We start from the raw sequence: 24,214 nt of genomic DNA on the forward strand, positions 1-24,214 counted from the left end.
GCCCGACCACACCCCTGCCCACAACCACTCCCCGTACCACATCACATCTCCCCTGCTCACACCACCTCTCCTCCCCCAACCTGCTGACCACACTCGCCCCTCCCTCATCCCTCCCCACTCACACAAGCCCCCTCCACCCACAACCGCCCCGCAACCCACACACCCCTCTCCCCACAACCTCCCTGCCCACTCACCACCTCCCTTGCCCACCTGCCCCCCTACCCCCGCCCACACACCCCCAACACACCACCCTCCCCTCCACCCACACATCCCCCCCTCCCACAACCCCCCAACGAAATGAAAAAACTTTCAAATTAAGGATGTTTCATTCTAACTATATTTAATATTAAATAATTATAAATAATTTAAAAAAAACATTAACATTTATGTCAGAAATTGACATTGTTGTGGGAAATCAACGTGGAGCGCGGGCGGGGTTGAGGTTGGAGGGTTGTCGAGCGCGGGGTAGCCAACTTCCAGCATCACATCACTGGATCTCCGTGGACGCGGAACCGGTAGAGGCAGGTGTATTCTGGATGACGCTAGTTGTTATTCACCCTCAGTTCAATTAGTTTAAATGCTGCAGCATCTTTATTCTACAAAGCAAAAAAAACATGACGACAGATCAGGGAACCTGTGCTTCAGTATGAAAGTACTGCAGGCAGGAGAGAAGATGGATTAGCTACAAAATTAGACTTAAAACATCCTGCTGATCATGGATTTCAGGACAGTCTATTCAAATACATACAGCATTGATAACAAGCATTTTATCATGGGAAAGGTAGATGTTTTACAGAGGTATAAGAAGAACATGGATCTCAAATTACAGCAGGAAATACTGGGAGCAACAGCTTTACTCCATGTAGCATCGTGGATGGGGAGAGAACATGCTTATTTACACAGGCTTGCTTGTGGCAACAGACAAATTGTGAATAAAGTGGCCATACAAAATAAACTTCTACTGTGGAAAGATAAATGGCTGGAGTAACTCAATGGGTCAGGCAGCATTCCTGGACCTGCCTGTCCTGCTGAGTTACTCCAACATTTTGTGTCTTTCCTTGGTAAACCAACTGGTTCTTGATTCTACAATCCGTAATCTGGATTGGTTCAGCCAGTTTGAAACTTATAGATGCTTCAAGTAGATCAGCCACTGATCCAGCTCTCCTCGGTTTCCCTATCTCTGCATCTGAAAACATGTTTATCCTTGACCAGATTGCATGAATGGTCAATTTAAAAAAAGTATCTGCACACCTGCTGCCAGACACAAGTATTTCTAGCATTGTGTTTCAGTCCTCCATCACCTGCAGATTTGCAATTTTGTATTTTTAACGTCATTTGTTCCAGTCAATATGATACTTGCAATAATACGAGTCTGAAGAAGGGTCAGGACCTGAAACGCCGCCCATTCCTTCTCTCCAAATATGCTGCCTGACCCACTGAGTTACTCCTGCATTTTGTGTTCATATTCGGTGTAAAGCAAGTGCATTAGCAGCATGTCCGTTACAGCACCGATTTCTGCCGTTTTTCTAATCCAGGTGATTGAAGGTATAAATAATGTAGGTTAATCGGCTTGGTAAATAAGTAAATTGTCCCTCGTGTGTGTCTTGTGAGTCTGTGGAATTCTCTGCCTCAGAGGAGGGTTCTCTGGAAACGTTCGTGAGAGAGCTAGATAGGGCTCTTGAAGATAGTGGAATCAGGGGATATGGGGAGAAGGCAGGAACGGGGTACTGATTGTGGATGATAAGCCATGATCACATTGAATGGCGGTGCTGGCTTGAAGGGCCGAAAGGCCTACTTCTGCACCAATTGTCTATTGATACTGTTAGTGTGCGGGGATCGCTGGTCGGTGCGGACTGAGGGCCTGTTGCAGCACTGAATCTTTAAGCTAAACTGAAACATGGGTGAAGTCAGCACCAAAACTCAGAATCACAGTTCAAACACCAGTGAGCTAACTGTCAAATATTGGGACATGCCAGATTTTGCTTAACAGTTACTACATCGCAAAGCCTATTTTTGTAAAAGAGAGATAGATATTTGAGGCACAGGAAAATAAAAGCTTGCAGGAAAAGGCCAAGGTTATAGGATTGTTCCAGCAAAGAATCAATGATCCCTTCTGCACTTCCATACCTGCACCTCAAACGTCTGGATTGAATCCCCTTCCCCATTATATGTATACTGTCCCAACAGGACCCCTTCGGCTTGATTTTCATCATCCAAGCCCTGTGAACAAATAGAAATTAGTAAGCTTTGTACACAGAGAATTACTCTCCAGTCACCCCAACAATTATACCAACCTGATGAAAGCAGGACTTTCATCCTTGCCTGGAAGAAAGCTTGGTTGAATATATAAAGTCATTTCATTTCAAACAGAACTAGTAGTTCCCTAAAAGTCAATTGGAAAAATGCCCTCACCTCATTTAGCACATGACGTGAATCTGTACACAATCAATCAGAATGAAACGATGTCCTGCATACATTGCATCAACCAATCTGTGGTGGAATCAGTGTGTCCCACCACAGGGGCCTCATCAGGCACCTCTATACCCACAGAACTAGAGTGGAAGCAGGTCATCCGCAATCCTGAGAGAATACCAGTGAAGAATTGTTCACCCGGCACTCAGGAAAGCATTGGCATAAAAATTGTCCCTAGTATGTGTAGGGTTGTATTAACTTTAATCTCATCTATTGGTTGTAAAGTTGCTTAATCACTAAATGATGCTTTTGTGGTTAGCAGTGTTGAGGATTGTGCCATAAAGTGACAAAACTCAGTGAAGACAGTGAAAACCCAGAATCACAGCTCAAACACCATTATGAGCAATTTGTGTAGCATGGAAGATTGAAGATTATATTAGAGGGCCTTCTATTTGAGGGATTATTGTTCTGGACTGTGAAATGGAATTTGCTCATTTTTAACAGAACTTGTTAATGCTATTGACGTGGATTATGAGACCACTCGGGACCCTGAACATGGAATCCAATGTCCAAGAAAGCCTTGCCATGTTCAGCAGCATGCTCCAGACAAACACCATGGTTCACAAACATTCACTCATATTCTATACGTTTCACTCACATAAACAGAGAAGTCTTGAGGGGCACTCCTGATTGATCCATGCGGAGAAATGGATTTTGGAATGTGCTCCAGGGTAAAGGCTGTAGGCCTGATCCAGACAGCAAGCTCGATGACAATAAAGCCTTGGGAGCCTTTAAATGGCCAACAGTTCCCAGGATGAACCTCCGGCTGCAAGAGAGAACATAAACAAAAAAATTAGGAAAGATTCTCCGTTTAGTTAAGAAATACAGCACGGAAACAGGAAATATTAACACTATCCTCTACACACTCGGGATAATTTTTTTAACATTTACCAAGCCAATTAACCTACAAACCTGAACGTCTTTGGAGAATGGGAGGAAACCGAAGATCAAGGACCAAATCAAGATCAAGGTACAAACTCCGTACAGACAGCACCCGTAGTTGGGATCGAACCGGGTTCTCTGTCTTTGCAAGCGCTGTAAGGCAACAACTCTACCACTGTGCCTCCCACAATTCTCTACCCACAATTATCCCCCTTCCTTTCAACAGAACACTGATTCTTCCTAGGTACACAAAAATGCTGGAGAAACTCAGCGGGTGCAGCAGCATCTATGGAGCGAAGGAAATAGGTGAGGTTTCGGCCCGAAACATCACCTATTTCCTTCGTTCCATAGATGCTGCTGCACCCGCTGAGTTTCTCCAGCATTTTTGTGTACCTTCGATCTTCCAGCATCTGCAGTTCCTTCCTGAACACTGATTCTTCCTAAAGAGACAGCAAAGATTTAGATTTTTGGACACAATCAACGTGAGGATATGAGGTTACTTACAGAATAATGAAAGACATAGAGTAGATGTGGAAAGGACGTTTCCACTGGTGGGAGAGGCTCGGACCAGAGGTCATAGCCTCAGAATTAAAGAGTGCGCCTTTAGAAAGGTGAGGCAGAACTTCATTGCCACAGAGGGCTGTGGAGTTCAAGTCATTGGATAATTTCAGGGTTGCCAACTCTCACGCTTTGAGCATGAGACACACGCATTTCGACAAATTCTCACGCTGATCACAAATTTTGCATGCTCTCGTGAAAAATTCGGTGATCAACAAGAATTTCAACTGCATGGGCTGCGGGTGGAGAGCCGGAGCGGAGGGAGGGATGGAAGCAGCGGCGGGGGCAGTGTGATCAAATGCAACCCAAAATATGCTTTCTCTGATTTCCTCTAAATCTTTCTTTGCTTAAAATCTTATACCCTCTGGATTTAGGCTCCTCTGTAAGCTACAGGCAAAAGCTGGGATTAGTTGTACGGGTACTTGATGGCTGACGTGGACGTGTTGGCCACAAAGGGTCTGTTTCTCTGCTATATGACTCCATAAGTGGAATTTAAAAATCTTAACTCAATTGAAGATTTGACAAACACACTGGCAATCTACATTCAGGTGAGAGCAATGGGGAGCATAAAGCATTGTAGTTTGGTTAAAGCAGATGGAAGGAGCCCACTTTTCCTTCAGGAAGGATATTTTTGCTATGGAGGGATCACATCAAAAGTGCAGCAGATTAACTGTAGGGATGGCAGGGCTGACGTCTGAAGAGCAATCTGGTCAATATTCACTGGGGTTTGGAAAGAATGATAATCTTATAGAAACCTACACAATTTAGAAGTTCTAACAGGACTGGAAAGATTAGAGGTAAGATGTTCCTGATGCTGGGGAGTTTCAGGACCAGTTTCACAGTGCAAGGATAAGGTGAGGTCATGTAGAACTCAGAGGGGGAGAAATCTCTTCATCCAGAGTAGTGAACTACCATCTCCAGTTTAAATTCCATTTGGAATATTTTGGAGGACCAAGAAACCAAGAATTCTCTATCATGGAATACAATTGAAATCAGATCGTTCAATATACTCATTTGTTAAATATTGTTTTTGTAGCTAGAGGGACCAAGAGGTATGGGGAGAAAGGTATGGAGAGTCCCCCAACTGGGGATCAATTTGGATGATCAGCCATGATCACACTGAGGGGTTGAGTGGGCTTGAAGGGCCACATTGCTTACTCCTGTTCATAATTTCCATGTTTCTATTCCATATCCCAGAACTGTGGTACTGAACAAGCATGCCTGATGAGCCAATATATGACTTTTGTTGACATATATATCAATACCTTGCATTCTTCTGACTGGGAAGAACTGTTATGCAGACAGAGTATGTTTCACATAAACCTGGGGAAAGCAGAAGACACACACTAGTTGTGGTGCCCCCAACATCAAATCTTGAAGTTGTGGACCTATAGCGTATCTGTACCTTTTTGCCTCTAGGAGAGGATTCAAAGGTCACTGCTTCCAAGACAGAAGGGAGCAGCAGTACAAGGATTATATACCTGATTGACAGCTCTGGGTGAGTGAGATTGGTACCACATTGGAATGCCAAACAGACTATGAATAGTCTTGGTCTCTAACGTCTCTGTGCAGCGCGTGTGGATCACAGTGCCACCTAACAAGAGAAAAAATTATAATCATATCACTGAATGGACAAAGTTATTCATGAATCCTTCAAGAAATATGCAGGTTTGCAGAGAACTGGTTCTGGACTCGTCCAACATTGAGAACATTTTTCCTGCTTTTAGCTTCTCCAGTCCTTTTATAATTATATATGTTTGCATAAGATCTCCCCTCATCCTTCTAAACTCATGTCAATACAAGCCAAGTCTTTTTAATCTTTCCTGATATGACAGTCCCGCCATCCCAGGGATCGATCTCGTGAACCTACGCTGCACTGCCTCAATCACAAGGATGTCCTTCCGCAAATTAGGAAACGAAAACTGTACACAATACTCCAGATGTGGTCCCACCAGAGCCCTATACAACTGCAGAAGAACCTCTTTACTGCTATTCTGAAATCCTCTTGTTATAAAGGCCAACATTCCATTAGCTTTCTTCACTGCTCTACCTGTAAGCCAACTTTCAGTGACTTGTGCACAAGGACGTCCAGGTCTCGCTGCATCTCACCTTTACCTAACATAACCCCATTGAGATAATATTCTGCCCCCTTGTTTTTGCCGCCAAAGTTAATAACCTCACATTTATCTATATTATACTGCATCTGCCATGCATCTGCCGACTCACTCAATCTGTCCAGGTCACCCTGCAACCTCCTAACATCCCCTTCACAGTTCACACTGCCACCCAGCTTTGGGTCATCTGCAAACTTGGTAGTATTGCTCCTAATTCCCTCTTCCAAATCATTAATATATATGGTAAACAGTTGTGGCCCCAACACCGAGCCTTGCGGCACTCCACTCGCCACTGCCTGCCATTTTGAAAAGGACCCGTTCACTCCTTCCACCCTATCAGCCGTCATGTACAACAAATAATCCTTCCTTCATAGATGCTGCCGCACCCGCTGAGTTTCTCCAGCATTTTTGTCTACCTTCGTTTTTCCAGCATCTGCAGTTCCTTCTTAAACATAAAAAATAATTTCATCTGTGTCTTCCTTCAAGGAACCCACATTTGACTTTGCTACTCTTTTTCCCTTAATATATCTAAAGAAGCATCTACTGTCCTTCTTTATATATATTCCTGGCCAGCCTCCCCTCGTACTTCATCTTTGCAGCCCGTATTGCCGTTTTGTTTCCTTATGAGTGTTTCCTCTGGCTTCTGGCTACTCTTTGCTGTGTTATACATCTTTTCTTTTAGTTTTATTCTGTCCTTAACTTCTCTCGTCAGCCACGGTTGCCTCCTGCTCCCCTTAGAATCTTTCTTCCTTTTTGGAGTGAAATGATCCTGCGTTTTCCGGATTATGCCCAGAAATTCCTGCCATTGCTGTTCCACCGTCATTTCTGCTAGGATCCCTTTCCAGTCTATCTTGGCCAGCTCCTCTCTCATGCCTTCATAGTCCCCTTTGTTCAACTGCATCACTGGTAGTTCTGATTTAACCTTCTCCATCTCAAATTGCAGATTAAAACTAATCATATTATGATCACTACCTCCAAGCGGTTCCTTTATCTCGAGTTCTCTTATCCACAGTGACTCTACCCCGTCAGTCCCTATGTCTTCCCTCGTAAGGGACTGAATTCCATCCCTCACCAGCAGAGCTAATCCCCGCCCCCCACCCACCTACATGTCTTTTCTATCGGATGTATCACCCTAAATGTTAGGTTCCCAGGCCCGATCCTCCTGCAGCCACCTCAGTAATCCCCACAATGCCATATCTACCAACCTTTAACTGAGCCTCAAGCTCATCTACTTTACTTCTTATACTTGGCCATACTCTCCTATCCCTTTGTGAGCTTTCTTTCCCGTTAATGCTGGGGTAATTAATTATCCTTTTCCTCTCTTTCCCTTTAACTCCGTCCTTGACTATCCCACTTGACCCCCCACCCCCTATTCAGTTTAAAACCACCCGTGTGGCAGTAGCGAACCTGCCTGCCAGAATGCTGGTCCTCCACCTGTTAAGAAGAACTTTCCAAATTTGCCCAAGAACTCAACACATTACAATGTCCAACAGGTTGGAGCACAGAATCCAGCTGAAACTTTCAATGTACTGCTGAATGGCCACCAGGTGGCAGTGGTTGGATAAGTACCCTCCCAAATCTTAACCATTTACTTGCTCTCATAATTTTTCCATTCAATACAACTATAATAAACAAGGAGCTATTTTTGCAAAATATTAAGTACAGTGAGAAAGATTTCTCTAACACAAAATGGAACCAAAACTTCTACCAGCTGACCAAGGTATAAAAATATTGTTATTTGTGGGCAGTTAGCTGGGAACATGTGCAACAAATGACTGCTGTTTGCATTGGGCATTTTCTCAATAATATAAAGCCATATAGCATTACATCTGACCTAGTTTAGAGACTAACCAGAAAGGACAATTTATATTGTAGAACATATATTTTTCATATATTGTAGAACATATATTTACATCTTAGGAACAGACCCTTTTGGCCCACTGTGTCTGCACCGACCATGATGTCAGCCTAACTCATCCCATCTGACTGGACATGGTCTGCATCCCTCTACTCCCTGTCTGTACATGTATCTGTCTAAATGCCTTTTAAAGATTACTATTGTATCTGTTTCCACCACCTCCGCCGACAGCAAACCCACAGCTGTGCAAGAAAAACTTGCCTCACACATCTCCTTTAAACATCTCCCCCTCTCACCTTAACTCGATGCCCCCGCGTATTTGACATTTCCACCCTGGGGAAAAGACTGACTCCTCCATCTATATATCTCTCATAATTTTATACACTTCTATCAGGTCTCGTCTCAGACTCTCGTTTCCGTTTGTCCAAGCTCCTCTTATAGCTAATATTCTATTCCAGCATTCTGTCTAATCCAGGCAGTATCCTGGTCATTCTGCAGATGGCTGAAACCTAAAGCAGATCTTCAGTTTTCTACACAATTCAAATTAAATCCAATGTTAGCTTGAGAAGACCCAAGCTTCTATCCACATTTCAAACCATGAGCTTGTCTTCTTTTCTTGCACTTCTACAGGTGTTTAAGATTTAATTCGTCTGCATCTCCACCGATCCAGCTGGTATCGACATTCATCTCAAATGTCTCCTGGTCTCCAGTCTATCTATTTTGTTCTCACTTTCTCTGCAACTTAAACTTTGCTTCAAGGAATAAAACTGGCTAACCAACAGAAGAGCACAGCACAGGGAAGCACAGTGACGGATCGGTAAATCTCCTGCCTGACAACACCAGAGATTTGGGTTTGATCCTGACTACGGGTGCGGTCTGTACGGACTTTGTACATTCTCCCTGTGACCGCATGTGTTTTCTCCCGTTTCCTCCCACACTCCAAAGATGTACAGGCTTGTAGGTTAATTGTAAGTTGTAAAATTGGCCAGAGGGCAGAATAAGATCCACCTTTTCTTCATACGCATTAAATCACTTTGAGTTCCAGATTTGCAGATGATACTGTGAGCTGGGGATATTAATGGCATTCGAGGCAAATACAGAATAGGGTTTGAACAGGCTGGTTACAGCTATAATTCAAATGTGAAATATTTCATTTTGGGAGGAGGAATAAGGCAATGTAAACTAGAGGGCACAATTCTAAAAGGAGTGAAGAAACAACAGTGTCTCTGGAATGGGTGACGCTTCGGGTTGAGACGCTTCATCAGACCTTCACATCCTTCTTACACACGTGGGTGATATATGTGCCTAGTTTACTGAAAGAAGGAAGTTTAGGATGTTGTTTAAAAACTCCTGTACTTTATAAATAACGGCTCAGGGTACAAGAGCAAAGAAGTGATGGGGGAACTTTAAAACACAGGCTTTGCCACAGCTGGAGTAGTGCATCTAGTCCTGGCTGCCTTGCCCTCAGAAATGCACAAAGCTTCGGCGAGAGAGCACAAGAGATTAACCAATGTGTTTGCAGGGATGGTGGAGCAGTGGACAGAATTAAGATGTCCGATTGTGCCCCAGGGCAATGTCATCCAACCGATGGCTCAGCCTTTAAATGAGTTGTGGCTGGCGCAACATCAAGCAGTTACAAGTTAAATTAACATTCAGCAGTGTGAACCTCAGCAGCTCTGGGGAAACCTGTACTGTAAACATAGATTTGTACTTGCCTATTCAGGACATATCGCCCAGTGTGAAAGAGCACCCCATTCCTAGGGAGCAAGTCAAACATGACTAAAGTGCCAGCCCACACAACACCCTTTCAGTCTGTTACATTCACAGTTTTACTTGGCCCGGGTTTTTGTCTGATACTTACCAGCAGATTCCAGTGCATAATCCACCAATCCAACCCTGTCAGCGCTGTACAGTTTCAGGGCTTGCTCCACAATGCTTTCCACTTCCTACCATAGGAAAAAATAACAATAATCTGGGATAAGAAGGGGGCAATGGAGTGCAGAGCCCACACACATACAGAAACCAGACGTGCAATGCTCCCTTCAACAGTTCCCACAAAATGTTCACTCTTATCCATTCCCATAATCTGGAATTAGCAAGGTCTAATAAAAGTGAGCAATGGAGAGCCCAAGCATACTGCATAGAATGCGGCAGGATTATGTGATTAGGTCAATAATTATTAAAGTGCATTGACATGGATAGGACAGGTTTGGAGGGATATGGGTCAAACGCAGGCAGGTGGGACTAGTGTAGCTGTTGGCCGATGTAGACTTATGCAATGTTCCATTCAGTTTGACATTGCCTTACTACCTGTCCTTCACAGAAAGGTTCCTGAAAAAAACTACCTTTGACCACAAGTGATCAACGTAGAACAAGCTACAGGCACTGTGGGAGAAGGACTCGATGGATCCCATCAGATGGCTCCCCAATCAGACAGAGGAACTCGCCAATAGTATTGTGAGGAGCCTTCCCAGTCAGACCCTGCCTGCTCAGTCAGGAAAGTACCCCACTGCACGCTGCCATTGAGATGGTTGTGGTGTGTACAACATTCACCTCCTTATGCACTGGGTGTTTGACAGGAAGGTCAGAAGAATGCAAGGGCTCTTGTCATGGTTCATCCTGAGCTGTTGTGCATCAGTGATCTAGGAGCTGTTCACAGGGACGCACAACAAGATAAATGTCAACTGCTGTTGGAAGATCATTATCTCAGCGGAAGACTCACTTTGGTCTGCCCAAAAATTGATCTTCCTGCACAAGATATTGGTAAATGAATTGCTGCCGATTGGCACATTCCAGGGTGTGAGAGTATGTGGTGTGTGGGACACACTGAAGGTCAGTGCAGTCACCGCAAAGGCTGTGGGGAAGTGGCCTTGGTCTAAGGTCCAGCCATCACTAGACACTCTCAGACACTTCATGGGAGCACTGTTTAAGGATGTGGTGTTGATTGAAACATTGCAAGCAAAAGTGCTGAATTGATGGAACGTAGAAGCAAGACATGCCCCAATTTCATTAACTATATATTATGAATAAATTACTTTTCTGAAATACAATAGTCTGTTCCAGAGTTAGAGCCACTGGTTGCTTGCATGCTTGTACCTTAATAATCCCTGCTCTGACAGCTGCCTCCATTGCCAGACCAGGATATAGTGAAGCATCAGAGCGGATCTTCTTCTCCAAGCCAGCAAGGAGGGCCTCGAGATCCAGGCGATGAACCAGCTGTGCTGTCAGAGGTTCCCCGGTGCTGTCTTGTGAGGAACCAAACAGCAGCTTGTTGACAAGTGGGAGCAACACCTTCTCATTCTAAACACACAAGAGCAGGATAGTCAGTGCTCCTCCTTGTAAACATTGAAATCAATGCAAAGCAGTATCTTTGTCATCGTAAAAAAACATTATTTTACAAATGTTGATCCTTTGGTGAGGGAGACAAGGCAAGGGAATACATTATAGCTGAAAGGATACTGAACCGTGGTGGGGAACAGAAATATCTTCGAGAGCTTGTCGTGTAGGAAGGAAATGCAGATGCTAGATACACTGAAGATAGACACAAAATGCTGGAGTTATTCAGCGGTTTGTGTCTATCTGATGTTCCAGAGATGCTGTCCGTCCCACTGAGTTACTCCAGCATTTTGTGTCTATCTTTGGAGAGCTTGTTCATGGATCTTTGAAGGCAGAGGGACATTCATCTTGGAACTGTGGAAAACGTTAGCTCAGAAGTACCTGTAACATTGTGTGGATTCTGGTTGCCATTCTACAGGATTGATGGGAGTGCACTAGAGAGGCACAAGAAAGGTTTACGACATTGGCAGGACTGGAGAAGAAAGGTTGCAAGGAGAGAGTCGCCAGGAACTGCAGCAGGTAGATTGTTTGAGTGGTTATAATATTATTAAAAAAAGAGACAAAATGCTGGAGGAACTCAGCGGGACAGGCAGCATCTCTGGAGAGAAGGAATGGATCATGTTTCAGATTGAGATCCTTCTTCAGACGTCTCATCCCGAAATGTCATCCATTCCTCCCCCTTTAGAGATGCTGCCTGTCTCGCTGATGTCTATCTGTGGTGTAAACCAGCATCTGCAGTTCCTTCCTACACATCAGGTTATGATATTCTGACTGGTCCATTCAGAGGAAACAAGGTAACCATCTTTCCTACACAAAATTGGAAATGTAATTCATTTGGCACAAGGGTTTGATGCAATTAGTACATTGGGCCAGGGGTTCACTGCCTGAATGGCTGTTGGAAGCAGATCTCACATTTACTGGGCACCTGGACCAGCAGAAGAAGAGGCTGTGAGCGAGATTCACCTGGCCTCCCAGCAGGTAAAACAGAAGCTGGGAACTATAGGTCAATTGACAGGTACATGCATAGGATAGGTTTGGAGGTATATGGACCAAACGCAGGCAGGTGGGACTAGTGTAGCTGGGACATGTTGGCAGGTGTGGGCGAGTTGGGCCGAAGCGTCTGTTTCCACACTGTATCACTCTATGATTCTACTTCATCCAGCACTCATAGTTCACAAGAGGACATAACTAATCATTTGGTGAGCTGAATTTAATCAAATGCAGCCGACATGGTTTAATGAAAATCATGTGTGACAAAACCTGACAGGATGTGATAGGGAGTTGATAAGGGAAACCTGTAAATGTAGCAGGAAGGAACTGTAAATGCTGGTTTAAACCAAAGATAGACACAATACGCTGGAGTAACTTAGTGGCTCAGATAGCATCTCTGGAGAAAAGGAATTTTCTATTTGTTTTCTCCAGCGATGCTGTCTGACCCGCAGCGTTACTCCAGCTTTTTGTGTCTATCTCCTGTAAATGTAGTGTGTATTTTGATCTCCAAAAGGCATTTACCACATATGAGGCTGCTGCACAAAAATTAAGAGCCCAAGATATTAGAGGACGTGTGCTAACATGGACTGAAAGGTGGCAGTCGTATAGGAAAAAAAATTAGAATAAATGCATTAAAACTGTTGATGGGTATATCTGAAAAACAAAATGCTGGGAGCACTCGGTTCAGGCTGCATCTGTAGCCAGAGAAACAGAATTCATGTTTCAAGTCAACGACCCTTCGTCAGAACTGGGGAGGCGACAAAAATAAACTTGTAAAGCTGCACAGGTGGGTGGATGGCTCCGATAGTGTAAAACCAGGTGACCATGGCGATAAGCTGCAAGTAAAATTATCTGGTCAAGGAGTGAATAGGAGCGGTTAGGTGATAAGAAAAATAGACAAAAGATCGTAGCAGTTGTAAAATGCAGAGCAAGAAGACATGTCTAGGAAGGAACGGCAGATGCTGGATTAAACCGAAGATAGACAACGGGACAGGCTGCATCTCTGGAGAGAAGGAATGGATGATGTTTCAGGTCGAGACGCTTTTCAGACAAGACATGTCTGGCAGGTCAACGTGCACATGCCCTCCACTATTGGATATTTTTAAAAACAAGCCAACCCTATTATCACAAATGGACAACTGATACTAACAGAGGAATCAAGTCACCCAAGATTATCGAATTTAGTTCAAGCCTAGAGGACTGCCATGAGCCCAAATGGAAGATGAGATGCCATTCCTCAAGATTACTTGAGCCTCATTGCAACAGCGCAGGAAGTCGGACTGTTCGGTCACTCCTACATCCAAGAGTCAGAATGAGATAACAGGAAGCTCAGGAGTGCCCCATGGATCGAACACAGGTGCTCTGCAAAGTAGAAACCCAATGCCTGTTTGGTTTCTCCAATGTAGAGACCACATCGTGAACACAGGGAAAGGAGCAGAGGGGGAAAAGGAGAGACAGTGAGAGAAAGGGAAGAACGCAGTAGAGAGGGAGAGTTGAGTGTTAGAGAAGGGGAGGGAAGAAGGGAAGGTACTTTCCACACATTCCACTTCACCTCAATCTCTTTGATCATCTCCAAGGCAGGAGAAGTGCTAAGTTTTGGCCTTTTACAGTTAAATACAAACTATTTGGGAAAACTTACATCAATTATACTTTTCACACTGCTTTCCATTGCTCGCATGCTGGAGTCCATGTCCTTGTTTGCCGCTCGTGCAGCCTGCAGCTCCAGCCATGTCTGGCTGAGCTGCTCCTCCAGCAGCGCCAGTGCAGTCAGTAGCTGCTTCTGTTCATCCGTCAACCTATAATAATAATAATAATAAATATAATTTTATTAGCCAAGTATGTATGCATACAAGGAACTTGCCTTGGTGCTTTGCTTGCAAGGATAAAAACATGATATACAGTGGAAAATTAAAAATAAAACATTATAATTTAAACACGTGGAAATAAAGTACCAGAGTAAAAAGAGCCTGCAGACTTTTGGCTGTTGAGTAGAGCTACTGCTCGTGGAAAAATACTGTTTTTATGTCTGGCTGTGGCCCAGACAAAACCTGTCCTATACAGGACAAAGCAAGTCATCAGAGTGCAGGAGCAGAGGTGGCACGGTGGTGCAGCAGTAGAGCTACGGCCTTACAGTGCGAGAGACCTGGGTTCAATACTGACTGCCGGTGTAAGGGTGATCGTTGGTCTGCACGGACTCGGTGGGCCGAAGGGCTTGTCTCCACGCTGTACCTCTAAACTAAAAACAATGTTGACCTGTTTCACGCAGCAACCGACGAAGCCCACCCCCCCCCCCCCAAGGGTCTTCTGCTGCTCCAGTCCTGGCTGGAAACACTCTGTACCTTTCCACAGCAGATTCCATTTCCTTCACCTTCTGCAACAACATCTAGGAATAGAAATGTAAAAAAAGTTTATTTTCAAGATCGGAGGCTTTTTAATTCTACTCACAGCTACTTTTTTCACAACACAAGTCAAATTTACAAATATGTAAAGCAGAAGTCACTTTTCCATATTTCATATTTCCTAATGAGATAGGCCATTTCAGCCCATCAAATCAATGCCAGCTCTCAGAGAATCTCAGTCCTTCACAAATTTTCCTTGAAACTAGTTCCTCACAAATTCCCATCAATTGCCCGCAGAATCTACCATTCAATATAAAGCAACCTTCACTGAACTGTAGCAGTTTGACACCCAGAGGATGGGAAATGCAGGGAATTCTCTGCCCAAGTGGTTACGGAGACCAGTCCTTGAGACCAGTACAACACCGATGTGACTGGCCTTGATATTACGGAATTTAGAGTGTGACGTTAAATGGTGCCGAGATAAATGGTCTGACTGAGAGGTAGAGCAGCTGAGGGGCAGCATGGTGGCGCAGCGGTAGAGTTGCTGCCCTCACAGCACCAGAGGCCCATGTTCGATTCCGACTACGGATGCTGTCTGTACAGAGTTTGTACGTTCTCCTTGTGACATGCGTGGATTTTCTCCAGGTGCTCCGGCTTCCACCCACACTCCAAAGACGTACAGGTTTGTAGTCTAAATAGCTTAGTAAAATTGTAAATTGTCCCTAGTATGTACATGGTGGTGGTAGTGTGTGTGGATCGCTAGTTGGCGCAGACTTTCCACGCTGTATCGCTAAAACAAATCAAAAAGACTAAACGCAGTCATTTCAGGCAGAATGTGAAGGAAAACTTGCCATGCTAGGACCAGAGGCTTTAACCTCAGAATAAAAGAACGTTCCTTTAGGAAGGAGATGAGGAATTTCTTTCATCAGAATGTGGTGAATCTGTGGAGTTCACTGCCACAATAGGCTGTGTATCTTTTTAAGGAAGAGGTAGAAAGATTGTTGATTAGTATGGGTGTCAGAGGTTATGGAGAGAAGGCAGGGGAATGGGGTTAAGAGGGTGAGATAGATCAGCCATGATTGAATGGCGGTGTAGACTTGATGAGCCGAAAGGCCTAATTTAGCTCCTATCACTTATGAACCATGACAAGTTTAAGTCACAGTTTAAGGATAAGGGGGAAATCTTTTAGGACCGAGATGAGGAAAACTTTTTTCACACAGAGAGTGGTGAATCTCTGGAATTCTCTGCCGCAGAAGGTAGTTGAGGCCAGTTCATTGGCTATATTTAAGAGGGAGTTAGATGTGGCCCTTGTGGCTAAAGGGATCAGGGGGTATGGAGAGAAGGCAGGTACAGTATACTGAGTTGGATGATCAGCCATGATCATATTGAATGGCGGTGCAGGCACGAAGGGCCGAATGGCCTACTCCTGCACCTATGTTCTATGTTTCTATGACTCCCTGTGCCCGCTCTACCCCTTCTCCCACACCAGCTCTCTCTCCACGCACCCACCTTGGTATTGCAACCAACTGCCCGCAGCGCCGGCTCCGTCCACTCCTCATGCTTCTGCTGGATGGCAGCGATGTCAGCCTGGAAGCAAACACACGCAGCGTTACAGTCTCACCAGGGGCACGCACCCACCCCACCTCTGTCCAACACAGAGCAAGAGCCTTTGCAGAGAGAGAAAGCCAAATGTGTACAGATTCGTAGGTTAATTGGCCGTTGTAAATTGCCTCTTCCATGTCGGCAAGTGGAGAATCTGGGGGGCGAGGGGATTGAAGACAATATGGATAACAGCCTCCTCTTGAACATCAAAAAAACGAAGGAGCTGATCACGGACTTTAGGAGGGCACATCATCCGAGGACGCACACTCCATTGAGGATAAATGGGGATCCTGTGGATAGGGTGAACTGTTTTAAATATCTGGGAGTCCACATCTCCGAGGATATGACATGGGCATCACACGCCTCAGCACTCGTGAGTAAGGCAAGGCAGCGCCTTTACCACCTCAGGCAATTGAGGAAATTCAGAGTGTCTCCGAGGATCCTCCAGTGCTTCTACGCCGCGGCGGTGGAAAGCATCTTGTCCGGAAATATTACCATCTGGTTTGGGAATTGCTCTGCCAAGGACAAGAAGGCTCTGCAGAGAGTAGTGCGTTCGGCCGAACGCACTATGGGAACTTCACTCGCCCCCCTGCAGGAACTATACAACAGGAGGTGCAACTCCAGAGCAAATAAAATCATGGGAGACCCCTTCCACCCCTGCAACGGACTGTTCCAGCTGCTACGGTCAGGCAAACGCCTCCGTTACCATGCGGAGAGAACGGAGAGGTTGAGAAGGAGTTTCTTCCCAGAGGCCATTCGGACTGTAAACGCCTATCTCACCAGGGACTAACTCTACTGAACGTTTTTCCTTCCATTATTTATTATGTAAAAGAATATGTGTGTTATGATTGTGTTTATAATTTGTTTGGTTGTTTGTCTTTTGCACAAAAGTCTGCGAGCATTGCCACTTTCATTTCACTGCACATCTCGTATGTGTATCTGACAAATAAACTTGACTTGACTTGACTTGGAAATAATAAAGTTCAGTTCATTTTAGTTTATTGTCACCTGTACAGTGAAAAGCTTTTGTGGCATGCTATCCAGTCAGCAGAAAGGCAATACATGATTACAATCGGGGCATTTACAGTGTATAGATACATGATAAGAGAATAACGTTCAGTGCAAGGTAAAGATAGTAAAATCCGATTAAAGATAGTCCGAGTGTCACCAATGAGGTAGATCATTGTTCAGGACTGCTCGCTAGTTGTGGTAAACTTATTCAGTTGCCAGATAATAAATGGATTAGATTAGTGCAAATGGGTGATCGATGGTCAGCGTGAACTCAGTGGTCAAAGGGCCTGTTTCAATGACCACCAGGCAGGTTAAGCAACAGGTTAACTAACAGCTGGATTTCCTCCTGTGTCAATCTAGGCTCTGCTCACCCCCCTACGGACCGACACTACACATCACTGCCAGGCCGGGGTGGAGGAAGAGGCCAAGCTGCCAGCATTTGACACTCACCTGCACCCTCTCCAGCGACTCGAAGGGCAGCATGTTCCGAAGCTCATCCAGTCTCTGAAGGGTTACCTTGCCCAGCAGCTTGATGATGTGGGCTGGTGTCAGTGGGGGAGGGAGGCGTATGGTTTCAGACGGCCCACCGCCCCAGTCCAGCCAAGCCCACAGGTCAGCGGTCAGCAGCTCCAGCTCCTTCTCCATTCTCTGCACACGCACCTGCAGGCCAGCCTAGGAACAGAGCAAGACAGTCAACTTGGGCAATATGGTGGCGCAGTGGTAGCAGGGTGGAAATGTCAAAGACCAGAGGGTATAGCTTTACGATGAGAGGGATAAAGTATAAAAGTCATAGTTTTTTATACCAGGTGGATACGTGGAAGAGGCTCTGCCAGGATAGGCGGTGGAGGCGGATATGATAGAGGCATTTTGATAGTCATATGGATATGCACGGAATGGCGGGATATGGATTGCGCACAGGCAAGCACGATTAGGTGTCTGTCTGTCTGTGTGTGTGTGTGTGTGTGTGTGTGTGTGTGTGTGTGTGTGTGTGTGTGTGTGTGTGTGTGTGTGTGTGTGTGTGTGTGTGTGTGTGTGTGTGTGTGTGTGTGTGCGTGAAATTAAACGCTGCCTTGTCCCTGGGTGGCACATCCCAACCACAGCCACAAAGCTGCAAGTCTTACTGCTCTTTCTGCCTGCAGAGTTTCGTTTAGTTTAGAGACACAGCAAGGAAACAGGCCCTTTGGCCCACCGGGTCCACACCCACCAGCGATCCCCATGCACTAACACTTTCCCAGACACACTAGTGACAATTTATACCAAGCCAATTAACCAACAAACCTGTATGTCTTTGGAATGTGGGGGGAAACCAAAGATCTCGGAGAAAACCCATGCTGTCTCGGAGAGAACGTACAAACTTTGTACAGACAGCGCCGTAATCAGCATTGAACCCGGGTCTCTGGTGCTGCAAGCGCTGTAAGGCAGTAGCTTTACCACTATGCCACCATGCCGTCCTTGATTCCACATTTACTGACCGGAGCAGACATCTATACCATGTGCGGTAGCCGTCAAATGACAAAGATTACCTCGAGAATGCTTTGGATCTAAATAAATATGAGTTGGCCCATGGATTTTTCTCATGAGGGAGGTGAGCTGGCCACACAGAAGCGGGCAACTAACGAATGGTCTGCAAACCACACACACGGGCGTGGAGCTCAAAGCTGCACAGCACGGCTAGTGTTGAGAAACCAGCTAGCAAGCTGTCAGAATGCATAGGAAGGAACTACAGATGCTGGTTTAAACCGTAGACACAAAAACTGGAGTAACTCAGCGAGTCAAGTAGCATCTCCAGAGAGAAAGAATAGGTCACGTTTCGGATCGAGACCTTCCAGAAATGTCACCTATTCCTTTTCTCCAGTGAATCGGCCTGACCTGCTGAGTTACTCCAGCATTTAATGTCTAGCAAGTCTGTGCAGTTGTGCACAGTGGTCGGTTCAGTGGTGTTGGGAACCTGGACAACTGCAGTATGGGTCCTTGCTGCTGATCTGGAAGCACAGGGCTCAGGTCTGCAGAATCATACAACACGGAGACAGGCCCTTCAGCCCAACATCGAAGCCGACCAAGTTACCTCGCAGTGCCAGAGTTCTGGGTTTGACCCAGACCTTGGGTGCTCTCTTGTGTACATTCTCCCTATGACCGTGGGAGTTTCCTCCGGTTGCTCCGGTTTCCTCCCACATCCGAGGAGCGACACGGTGGCTCTTGCTGTCTTCCAGTGCCAGAGACCTGGATTCGATCTTGACTACGGGTGCTGTCTGTACAGAGTTTGTACCTTCTCCCCGTGATCTGCATGGGTTTTCTCCAAGATCTTTGATTTCCTGCCACACTCCAAAGACGTACAGGTTTGTTGGTTAATTGGCTTGTTATAAATGTAACATTGTCCCTGGTGTGTGTCGAGTAGTGTTAATGTGCGAGCATCGTTGGTCATTGTGGACTTGGTGGGCCAAAGGGCCGGCTTCCATGCTCTATCTCTAAATTAAACTGAACCGGCACTTTGTACTTCATTCAGAAATCAGTTAGGGAAGGTTGGAGTGGGATTCAGGGGATGAATTCAAGGAGGTGCATTGCCCCTGCTGTCATTCTTGGGTACTCTCTCTCTCCCCGGGGCGGAAATCACGATCAAAACATGGGGGGAATCACAATTCCTTGGTAGCCACGCGCATGCGCGCGCACACACATACACACATGCGAGGCTTCGGCCGTGGGCCATGTGGACGGTAACATTGGGAGCTGACCTGGTTGGTGACCGACTCCGAAGTCCAGCAACAGCAGCTTCATCCACCCCGAATCGTGGGGCTTGAATCGGCCCGTTTGCAGGGCTTTTCATTGCCCGGCGTGGTTTAAAATCGGCTGGCGGGGGCTTCAACATCGGGAGCCTCGATCGCCTTGATGCAGCAGATTGATTTTAAACCGCACCGGGCAATGAAAGGCCCCACAAATCGGCCAATTCAGCCCTTAGAAAACGCCTGATACCCGCTTGAATCTTTCAAAAGCTACAATGTGATAAATAACACTTAAACAAATAAAACTGAAGCAAATAAAGGCTGACAGAAGAACCGACCTTGGAGGGGGAAAGAGAGAGAGAGAGATGGGAAAAAAATACTAAATAACGTGAGTGACCCGAATGAAGGACTTACCTGCAAGCGAGCCAGGAAACCCGTTCGAACCGTTTAAATCTTTCCCATCCACCATACATCCAATTAGTTCAAATGGTAACTGTACCCGCATCAGACAGCTTTAAGAAATTCTCCATGAATACCTTCAGTAATAGTTGAAGGTCAAAACACAATTGGTGACACATCGTGTTAATACAATGTTATTAGATACAATTAACAAGCGCTTAACAGTGACATCCCCACTATCTCACGGAAAGCAGAGATTTTATTAGATTTTTTTTCACCGAATTTCAAAATTCAAATTTCAAAACATGGAGGCTGTGCTGCCCCCCCCCCCCCCCCCCCTGGGATTTCAATCATGGCTGATCTATCTCTCCATCCTAACCACATTCTCCTGCCTTCTCCCCATAACCCCAGACACCCGGACTGCTCACGGGCAGCCATGACCTGCGGAGGCGGAGGGCTCCAGGAGGAAGAGCGAGAGTGCAGGAGGATGGGACGGTCAGGGGTCCAGCGAGCCCAGCTTCTCGGGACGAGACCAGATACCTCTGGATGACATCAAGAGGCCAACACCTGCAGAGGCAGAAAGGTTGCACTGAAGCAAGCAACATTCAAGGTATGCAGTCACCTCAGTCCGCTCACAGCACTCAGTCTGCCTGGACCTACCTGATCTCCCGGTTGCCAAACACTTTAATTTCCCTTCCCATTCCCACACTTAACCTTTCTGTCCTAAGAGTGAGGCCAAACGCAAATTGGAGAAACAACATCTCATATGTTGCTTGGGCAGCTTAAAACCCAATGGTATGAATATTGATTTCTATAAGTTGATGCCAACCTTGCATTCCCTCTCTCTCCATCCCTCCCCCACCCAAGTTATACCAGCTTCAAAGTCAACTTGATGACTCACTGTTTGTAGTCTTTCCCACCCAACAAACAGCTAACAACAGCCTGTTTCTTTTATTATTGTTACTTTTTTTGCATATCTTTCATTCATTTGTTCTACATCTCTCTACATCACTGTCTATATCTCTCATTTCCCTTTCCCCCGACTCTCAGTCTGAAGAAGAGTCTCTGCCCAAAACGTCATCTATTTCTTTTCTCCAGAGTTGCTGTCTGACCTTTTACCTTTTGACCAACCTGCCATAAACTTCACTGAAAACCATAGTCTTCATGAAACATGCTGCCCTTATCAATTCTTTGTCACCAACTCAAACAATGTAACCATCAGTCAGACAGAGCCTTCCTTGCATCTCTCTCCATCCCATTTTTTAAAAAGGGAGGGAGAGAGAAAACGGGGAATTACAGACCAGTTAGTCTAAGATCGGTAGTGGGGAAACTCCTAGAATCAGTTATTAAAGATGGGATAGCAGCACATTTGGAAAGTGGTGAAATCATTGGACAAAGTCAGCATGGATTTATGAAAGGTAAATCATGTCTGACGAATCTTATAGAATTTTTCGAGGATGTAACTAGTATAGTGGATAAGGGAGAACCAGTGGATGTGTTATATCTGGACTTTCAGAAGGCTTTCGACAAGGTCCCACATAAGAGATTAGTATACAAACTTAAAGCACACGGTATTGGGGGTTCAGTATTGATGTGGATAGAGAACTGGCTGGCAGACAGGAAGCAAAGAGTAGGAGTAAACGGGTCCTTTTCACAATGGCAGGCAATGACTAATGGGGTACCGCAAGGCTCAGTGCTGGGACCCCAGCTATTTACGATATATATTAATGATTTGGACGAGGGAATTGAATGCAACATCTCCAAGTTTGCGGATGACACGAAGCTGGGGGGCAGTGTTTGCTGTGAGGAGGATGCTAGGAGGCTGCAAGGTGACTTGGATAGGCTGGGTGAGTGGGCAAATGCATGGCAGATGCAGTATAATGTGGATAAATGTGAGGTTATCCACTTTGGTGGCAAAAACAGGAAAGTAGACTATTATCTGAATGGTGGCCGATTAGGAAAGGGGGAGATGCAACGAGACCTGGGTGTCATGGTACACCAGTCATTAAAAGTAGGCATGCAGGTGCAGCAGGCAGTGAAGAAGGCGAATGGTATGTTAGCATTCATAGCAAAAGGATTTGAGTATAGGAGCAGGGAGGTTCTACCGCAATTGTACAGGGTCTTGGTGAGACCAAACCTGGAGTATTGCGTACAGTTTTGGTCTCCTAATCTGAGGAAAGACATTCTTGCCATAGAGGGAGTACAGAGAAGGTTCACCAGACTGATTCCTGGGATGTCAGGACTTTCATCTGAAGAAAGACTGGATGGACTCGGTTTGTAATCGCTAGAATTTAGAAGATTGAGGGGGGATCTTATAGAAACTTACAAAATTCTTAAGGGGTTGGACAGGCTAGATGCAGGAAGATTGTTTCTGATGTTGGGGAAGTCCAGAACAAGGGGTCACAGTTTAAGGATAAGGGGGAAATCTTTTAGGACCGAGATGAGGAAAACATTTTTCACACAGAGAGTGGTGAATCTCTGGAATTCTCTGCCACAGAAGGTAGTTGAGGCCAGTTCGTTGGCTATATTTAAGAGGGGGTTAGATGTGGCCCTTGTGGCTAAAGGGATCAGGGGGTATGGAGAGAAGGCAGGTACAGGATACTGAGTTGGATGATCAGCCATGATCATATTGAATGGCGGTGCAGGCTCGAAGGGCCAAATGGCCTACTCCTGCACCTATTTTCTATGTTTCTATGTTTCCTGCAAGAACTACAACCTGACGACCTCTCCTCAACTCAACTTTTAGACAATAGACAATAGGTGCAGGAGTAGGCCATTCGAGCCAGCACCACCATTCAACATGATCATGGTTGATCATCCACAATCAGTACCCCGTTCCTGCCTTCTCACCATATCTACTGACTCCGCTATCTTTAAGACTTCTATCTAACTCTCTTGAAAGCAACCAGAAAATTGGCATCCACTAGCAAGAATGTGCTTCCTCAAATTTGGAGACCAAAACTGCACACAATACTCCAGGTGTGGTCTCACTAGGGCCCCATACAACTGCAGAAGGAACTCTTTCCTCCTATACCCAACTCCTCTTGTTATGAAGGCCAACATGCCATTAGCTTTCTTCACTGCCTGCTGAACCTGCATGCTTACTCTCAGTTCTGAAAACAATTCACTTCTAAATGAATATTATACCATTTAGAATCTATTCCAATAATGTGTCCTCCACAGGTTAAGCAAACTGGCCTGTAATTATTTGGGCTCTCCCATGCTCCCTTTTTAAACAACCGTATGTTAGTAATCTAATCCTCCAGTATTACTCCTGCAGTGAGGAAGAATCAAAATATCACGGCAAGAGTATCTATAATTTCTTGTTGGAACTTTGCTTATGAACTTGTTCTCTCTCACACCCTATTTGGGGTCAACACTGCACTCACAAGTCAGCAATTGCCCATTTTCATCTTACATTCGACATTGACGACTTTCTAACATATCATCCCTTCTGAAGATAATCGCAAATACTGAAATAAGCTCAGCGGGACAGGCAGCATCTCTAGAGAGAAGGAATGGGTGACGTTTCAGGTCAAGTCCCTTCTTCGATTTAAGCCAGCAGCTGCAGTTCCTTCCTACACATATCATCCCTTTCATAGTTTACAGCGTTTCATTAACTAGTACTGTCATCCCTCAGTCTCCATTCTCCATAATGAGCTGCTCAGAACAAAATCAGAGTGAAAGCAAGTCATCCTCCAACATAGAACAGCACAAGAACAGGACCTTCGGCCCAATGTCTGTGTCGAACATGATGCCAAGTTAAACTAATCTCTACCTGCATATGATCCATTTCCCACCATTCCCTGCATATCCATGTGCCTATCTAAAATCTAAAATATTCTTAAACATCAACTATCATATCTGCTTCCACCATTATCCCGGGAAGCAGGTTCCAGACACCCACCACAGTTAAAAAACAACTTTGGGGCCATA

At 45.3% G+C, this 24,214-nt stretch overlaps 1 protein-coding gene and 1 long non-coding RNA gene across 2 annotated transcripts; both read right to left on the minus strand.

Moving 5' to 3' along the window:
• Positions 1-544: 544 nt before the first annotated feature.
• On the minus strand, positions 545-11,610 carry LOC116966382 (SUN domain-containing protein 2-like). The gene is made up of 4 exons (XM_033012584.1): positions 11,602-11,610; positions 10,981-11,184; positions 9,746-9,830; positions 545-596 (listed from the first exon to the last, which is right to left on the minus strand). Exons 1-4 carry the CDS (start codon positions 11,608-11,610, stop codon positions 592-594), a joined length of 303 nt encoding a protein of 100 aa, XP_032868475.1. The 3' UTR covers positions 545-591.
• Positions 11,611-13,737: 2,127 nt separating this feature from the next.
• Positions 13,738-16,099, minus strand: LOC116966436. The gene is made up of 3 exons (XR_004410016.1): positions 16,059-16,099; positions 14,550-14,593; positions 13,738-14,006 (listed from the first exon to the last, which is right to left on the minus strand). It is a non-coding gene; the product is annotated as an uncharacterized LOC116966436 (long non-coding RNA).
• Positions 16,100-24,214: the final 8,115 nt, after the last annotated feature.

Source organism: Amblyraja radiata, chromosome 37, assembly GCF_010909765.2.
Source record: "Amblyraja radiata isolate CabotCenter1 chromosome 37, sAmbRad1.1.pri, whole genome shotgun sequence".
NCBI classification, from domain to species: Eukaryota; Metazoa; Chordata; class Chondrichthyes; order Rajiformes; family Rajidae; genus Amblyraja; species Amblyraja radiata.